Consider the following 7,697-nt stretch of genomic DNA (forward strand, 5'->3'; position numbering starts at 1 on the left):
ATATATTAATATCTGTTTCTATGTATGCATCTATCTAAGTATGTAATATATGTGTATTTAACTACTTTGTTTGAGTATAGAGAAGCACATCGATACAGTAATGATGGTCATTCAAAGGGGAATAAGGGAGAATGGATAGATAGAAAAATCAGAGGGGAAGTGAAGAAGTAGGACGTACCAGAAGTGCCTTCCAACCACCCGCATATCTCTATGCAATCTATCAAGAAAATTAATCATTCCCACATCAAGGGCCTGAGAAGAATTCTTGGAATCAAATTATTATGGCAGGACAAAATAGCACATACCGAAGTTCTCAAACGAGCAAATGTTAAGTCTGTTCTTAAAGCACAAAAGGATTCAACTTCGCTGGGCTGACAATGTCGTAAGAATGCTTGATTTCAGAATATATAAGGACAGCATTCTATTCTGTACGTCCTCAGGGAAGCGTGAAGTGGGCGTCTGTTCAAGTGGCTATTTTATACAGGTATCCGTTAGAGGATAATAACATAAGTACGTATGTGTATTTATGACCTCATAATTTCCAGTCTTCCTTCCCCATCGACCGCCCTTCTCCTTCCTTTCAGTCACCACTTCTTCCTTTTAAGCTATACTTTTTAATAGAGTGGTACATAAATTATAAGGATGGGTGGACACAAAAATGAAGTCTGAATAATAAAAAAAAAGTATTAACTTTAGTACTGGGAAAGAGGAAGTCAGGTCTACAGAAACAACAGACAGAAAGCAAAAAAGTAGGACCTGCAAGCGACGTAGCAGAAGCCACAAGTCACCTTTAATTCTTCTCAATTATCCATTTCGCTTGAGAATTATTATTCTCCTCTGCGGATGTTTTAGTCATCGTCAGATATTTACAAGCGGCGCTCCGCAAGTACCCACTCGGTATACATGGATCAGAGGATACCAAAAAGGATATCATGAATACGGGGCGGTTAAATGTGAAGTTAAGGTAATGGTGAACAGACAATGTGGCGGCCATCCTGATGGAAGAAAGAAGGGACACCAACGTATGAAAGCATGCCTGGCCTGATGTGTGAATAGTCACAAACAGATTAAGAGACGGGAATTCAAAGGAGACGGCAGGAGACGGTCTCAAACTTCCCCTCTCTCTGTCTCTCTCTCTGTCTCTCTCTGTCTCTCTTTGTCTCTCTCTCTCTCTCACACACACACACACAACCACACACATACACACACACTCTCTCCCTTTCTCTCTTTCACACACACAACCACACAGAATCTCTGCGTCTTTCTTTTCCCCAAGTCCCCTCCTCCCCCCCCCCTCTTCTCTCTCTCTCTCTCTCTCTCTCTCTCTCTCTCTCTCTCTCTCTCTCTCTCTCAGCCTATCTGTCTGACCCTTCCATGTCTACCCCAGATGTGTAAAGTAAACGGAGTGGGTAGTGGGCGGGTGCTCAGGTGTGGTGGTTTGCTCCTTCTTTCCTATCAAACATCTTTGCTCCTGATCCTCTTCTTCCTTCTTTTTTAAGTTTGCTACTCTATTGTAACACCTCTAATCTTCCGCACTTATATGACCTTATTGTGTTGCAAGTGCATTAAAACTCTTAACTAAAACTTTTTTTAAATAATAAAGGGCCAGCAGAGACCAAGAGCCTAGCCACACGACAACTCACCTTGGTACGGATGTGTCGTCTGCTGATGTTCCACGAACGGTCGGAGGCTCGTCTGAGGAACAGAAAAAATATACAAGTTGTTAATTATGGAGCATGGTCGTCTGAGGAAAAGAAAAATATACAAGTTGTTAATTTTGGAGCATGGCTCTAGAAGAGTGGGGGAGGGGGGGGGGGGGGTGAGGTGATGTTGTTGGTCGTTAGAGTGACGAGAAGCAGCTATCGGTCCAATAACAGTGCGTTTGGCGCTGGGGAAGAAAACGAAAATATAAGAGGCGGGGGGGGGGGGGGGGGGAAGAAAGGGGAACTACCAGTGAAAGGAATGAGTTGTGTTGGATTCAAGGAGTTTACAATGTGTTAGTGGTTGGATTAGAGGCGGGGTATGCAGTTTTCCCCTTATTCATTTATTTATTTATTTATTGACCTATTTATTAATTATTTGTTTTAACTTTTAAAAATTCTTCATTTTTAAATTTAAATTTTATTTTTTATATATTTATTTTATTTTTATTTATTTTATTTTTTTTTTGGGGGGGGGTATGACGGTGTTTACATTGAGAAGCACACCATGTGCCAAATGGCGGGCAAAAAAAATTGGATTAGGTTAAAGAAGTTCTTAGCGTTTTTATTGCCAACACCCACTTTAGCTACCTGTGAGAGGCTCAAATTTTCCCACCGCTCACCATCAAGTACATTGTACATACAAGTGGGACATTGATACCTCTGTCACTGACCGGGTGATCCCATCGCCCACCACAAAAATACCACGTACCAGACCGCCCCCAGGTGAGCCCTGTCAGGGCCAACTCGTGAGGAGAGGGATACAATATCCCTGCAGAAAGACTGAAACACTCAATAAAATTCTCCCTACTCGGGAATCGAACTAGGGCCACCAGCGTGCGATGTCCCCTACAGAGGGAGGGAGAGAGAGGGGGGGGGAGGGAGGGAGAGAGGGAGCCAGAGACAGACAGACAGACAGACAGACAGACAGACAGACAGACAGACAGACAGACAGAGGCAGGGACAGAAAAACCAGGGAGGCTGGAGGAGAAACAAGAAGTCTACATTGAACATGTGCAACCAAGACATAAAGAGCCACGGAGATTTGTTTTGTTTTAGCATTGCTTTTTATTTTTTGTTGTTGTTGGTGGTGGTGCAGTTTTTGTTCGGTTTAATAATGTTGTTGGAATTTATTTTTTTTGTTGGCAATACACGTCATCCGCGCTGTCCACGGGGAGGGACGGAGCCCGGACATGTTTATCAACAACTGTTGGGAGAGGGGTGAGAGACGAGTTACCGAGCAGAACATTTCAATTGAGTTCTTCCAGGTCCTACTGGGAAAGCGCAATAATCTGTGGCTTTTAAATAGATTATCGGTGGTAATAAATTGTGATTGTAGAAGGCTAATGCCCCCACCGAACACTATTTAGATTATTCAGGAGGCCGGCTTCTCAGATCCAGTCTGCCAGAGCAAACCCAGACAGAACGGATACAACGTCCCAACGACAAACGGGAATAAATAACATCAATAAAGAAAAGGGTTTTCCCCACATGAAAATCGAACTCACATCTTTCGCGAGCGGCGGTAACGCGCCTAACCAGTTCACCACAGACGCATTATTCAACAACTGTTGCGTGAGAACTGAATGAGTCAGGAAGAGAACAAAAGATTCCACGAAAGCCTCTCCATACCTCTGGCCATTGCTGCAGTCTGTGTCAGTACAACAATACATGGATTTGCGACGGTAATCCGACAGGCTAAAAATGAGAGGAATTAAGATTGAGTGGCAGCTGCAGCTTGCAGTTGGCTAGAAATCGGATGCTTGGTTGGTATTTTGTTTGTTTGTTTGTCTGTTTGTTTGTTTGTCTGTTTGTGTGTTTCTTTGTTTGTTTGAGTACAAAAGAAGAACACTTATACAATAGCGGCCATTCCATGCAAGGAAAACGGGACATAGACAGATAAAACATAACAAGGGGGTGGTGGAAGAAGTATGGCCTAAAAATGGAGCCCTCCAACTACCCGCGATAGAAAGATGGAAAGACAAGCACAGTAACGACAATGACGTGAACACAACACAGGGACAGGCAAAGAGAGAAAAGAGAGAAAGGGAGAGAGAGAGAGAGAGAGAGAGAGAGAGAGAGAGAGAGAGAGAGAGATGGAGAAAGAGAGAGAGAGAGAGAGAGAAAGAAAGAAAGTGTGTGTGTGTGTGTGTGTGTGTGTGTGTGTGTGCGCGTGTGTGTGTGTGTGTGCGCGCGCGCGCGTGCGTGGGTGCGTCAGAAAGACCGACAGACAGACAGACATACAGACAGACAGACAGACAGACAGACAGACAGACAGACAGACAGACAGACAGACAGACAGACAGAGATGTACGGATCGACTCCTGGTCGGCTGAACAGACAGAGATACAAACCCATCAACAAATAACACACTGAGACAGAAGCAGAAAGAGGGGGCCCCATACCCTTCGTGGGGCGATATCCTCCGCGTTCTCAAACAGATCTTCAATCCAGGTCGGGATGGAGAACCCGCCTGGCTCACGCATGCCCACAGTGGCCTTGACCTGACGCCTCTGCTCATGATGCCCTTGGCCACCATGACCTCCTCTTTCTCCTCCTCGCCCGCCGTGACCTTGACCCATATGGCCGAGCCGGCGCGAGGTGAAACCTCCTCCTCCAAGGATGAAGTCCGCCCCGCGAGCCGTGCCGTCACTGGCAGAGACCACGCCCAACAGGTTACCAGGAGCGGAGCCACCGCGGGCGCTGCCCGACACAGACCCACCCGCCCCACGCCCAGACGACCCATCCTTCGGAACGTCTTCGTTTTTCAGCACCGCCTTCATCATTGTTAGAGAGCGTTGCGTCACCGGGCTTGCTGTTTGGGCCTTTCACTCCACTCAGAACACCGGTCAGAATTAGGCGGCACTCTGCACTCTATCTACACAACAGTGGTGTCCGACAGGGTTCGGAGTTCAAATCCCTGTACAAGTGTCCATATTTATAAACAACATGCAAGAAGTTGTCTCCACTCTTACCACACAACAGTGGTGTCCGATAGGGTTCCGAGTTCAAGCCCCTATAGAAGTTTTCATATTTAGCAAACAAAAAACAAGGGGTTATCTCCACTCGATCTACACAACAGCAGCGTCTGATAGGGTTCCAAGTTTAAGTCCTGCAAGTAGCATCCATGTTCAGAATCAACAAATAAAAAAACAAAGTCGTCTAACACACGGATATCGAAACAATCCCCCCAAAAAACCTGAGCAAGATCGAAAATGGTTTCTTTAAAAAAACCGCAGTAGGGAGTGGTTCCCTAGTCGGTAACGTTACCCAAGGAAACAGTGAGTCCCCAATATCTCAGTTTTACATGAAGTCTCCAGATGGCTCGTCGACCACGCCCAGCCATAGCAAAATGTCTGTGGCGAGCAGCAGGGCAGACTGGAGGCAGTTGCAGTTGTTGTTGTCGGTGTACAAGTTTAATGTCCCTATCAACACTGTATGGTCATTTAGAACCTTGGGGCGTGCTGCAACAAATTCTGAAGAACTGTGAAAAGAGACACAGCCCCCGCCAGAAGGAACAAAAGCTCACGCCCACGTCGTCAGATGAAGTGCGAGAACTCCCACGCACTCCGCGAATGTAGGAAGTAGTGTGGCGTCACTGGTACGTCTTATTTCTTTGCTTTCTGCTATTGTTTCTGTCTGTGTGGGTTTTTTTCCCCTTGCACTGAATGACCGAAACAGAGTCGATTGATTCCACGAATAAATATTCAACTATTAAGTGGGGTATCAACGGCTCACTACCACGACAATAAAATCGTGCGACCAGCACACACTTAAAACAATCCGTGATGGATAATTATTTATGTTGAAGTTTACGCCACCAGCGACACTATTTAATCCAAGAGTCAGCCGTCCTGGAATACAATCAGTACACGAGCCTTTTGTTCAGCGGCTCACCACGACTCTGCAGTACCGATGTACACTATCGAATGCGATAATACTGTCTTTGTTGTTCTCTATGAGTTGAACACACTGCTAAAAATAAGACATATCACTGACCGATGCACACATAAGGGTCATCAACAACGAAATGGCAGAAAACGAAAACGTCCGTCACTTTTCACCCACCCACCCCCCTCCCCTGACAGCCATTCAATCTATAGGTCAACTATGCAAATAACGTACAAGCCGCTTAGACCAATCGAGAGCTTCGTGCTGTCATCTAATATTTCCAGTTTGGGGGTTCTACGTGATTCACATTAACGTAAAAGCACTTCGATCAAGTCGCAACAAAAAATGATGAATTGGAGAAATGGCATAGGTTTAACGACCGTATCAACACTCTCAGGTTATTTTTTAGGCGGGACCTCCGAGTTAAACGCCCATCTCTGAAAGGACTGAGCCAAGTGGGAAATACGTGTAAATGCCTTTCCAAAGGACACAACGTCGAAACCCCGAACCCCTAATCTCACCACGATTGCGAGTCCGGTAGCCTGACCACTCGGCTGCCGACGTAGTTGCAACAATTTTTTTTAAAAAGTGTACAAAATCAAAAACAAAAAAGAAGAAAAAACAAACAAACAAACAAACAAACCCAGGAGCAAGTCCAAACTAAAATTGAAAGTCTACGAAACACACAACGGGCATTTCCGGTACTAATTGAACTCAAAGAGAAGACTTCTAAGCAGTTAAGTCAGCTGTAACAAAACTCCTAACTGTCGAAAATTGGGAAGTTAATAAAAAAAACAAAAAAACATTGGGCTGGCACAATGTTACAACAGTCCTGGACTGGGCTACTGACTGACTACTGCCCTCTCGCCACGGGGCAACGGCCGCCGACGGCCAGCGCCATGACGCGTCAGGCAATGACGTACCCGTCCTACACTTGTTCTCTCTCCACGAGTGAGTTTTTAGCTAAAAAGTAGCACATGGACACAATAACGGTCATTTAGTGCAGGGAAGAAGCAAGCAAGACAGACGGACGGAAGCAATAGAATTTGAGGGAAAGAAAAGAAGTAGGACCTACCAGTGGTGCCCTCTGACAATACGCTTGCACAAGTGAAAGAGAGACAAGACTATATTCTACATGTACTTTTCACGTTTGACTGTAAACTTTTTACGACAATTGCGCTGCAACTAGGTAAAAAAGTGCTGACGGTTAGAGGTGTCACAAGAGAGTAACAAACACACACAAAAAAGGCGGAAAGATAAAGGCGATATTTTTTTTTACAGGAAAGAAGGAGCAAACCACACCAGAACACCTGCTAACCACCCGTTGCTCTTTGGTAAATTGGGAACTTCCCTTGTGAAAATTCGCCACGTAAAAAAAAGTGTAATATTTCATTCAATAAATGTCTTCGCGGGCACCTTACCATAAAATGCTGCTTCCTCTATATAAAAAAATCATTTATGGCTTGGGGTAAATAATGCTGGTGGTTGGAGGGTGCTCTGGTGTGGTTTGGTCCTACTTTCATCACAAACATAGATGATCATAATCTTTCCTTCATCTTATCTCTGTATGTTACTTTCTAGTAACCCGTCTAATCTTCGACACTTATATTACTATGTTACTATATTATTATTATGTCACGAGTGCCGTAAAACTCTAACTTGAACTTTGAAAGAAAAAAACCCGGAAGCAAATATTAATAAAGATGGTATCCCTCGAGCCAGCCAAAACCCAAAAGGACGCGCCTGTGAACATCACACAATCAATATGGAGACGCCGCTGTCATCGGTCCATTTCAGAGAGAAACGGCGAGGTACAGCAGAGAATCTGTCAAATGAATCTGTGCTCTAAGCTAACCCACTGTCTCACTCCTGCTCCTGACATCAACACTATCTTCACTACAACGTGGGTTTTTTTCCCCTATTCACTACACACTCCACTTCCTACTCAACACTTAATTAGTAAGTATACATATTACAAGGTCAGGCAGACAAAACCACAACTTAATGTCATCAACACGCTGACAGGACATGTCTTTTTTTTAAAGACACAAACGCAATTCACAAATCAGAGCTTTTGGCCCAGGCATAGGTATTTTAAAAATCCCC

General features: G+C 44.7%; 1 protein-coding gene across 1 annotated transcript in view; it reads right to left on the minus strand.

Moving 5' to 3' along the window:
* LOC101858968 (max-like protein X) overlaps nucleotides 1-7,697 on the minus strand; it is a gene marked incomplete in the record, with an annotated part of 33,020 nt that overhangs the window by 18,810 nt on the left and 6,513 nt on the right. The window contains 2 exon segments of the mRNA XM_005108100.3: nucleotides 1,644-1,695; nucleotides 4,106-5,675. Coding sequence (XP_005108157.2) covers nucleotides 1,644-1,695; nucleotides 4,106-4,486 — 433 coding nt within the window.

This window comes from Aplysia californica, unplaced genomic scaffold (assembly GCF_000002075.1).
Source record: "Aplysia californica isolate F4 #8 unplaced genomic scaffold, AplCal3.0 scaffold00660, whole genome shotgun sequence".
Classification (NCBI taxonomy): domain Eukaryota; kingdom Metazoa; phylum Mollusca; class Gastropoda; order Aplysiida; family Aplysiidae; genus Aplysia; species Aplysia californica.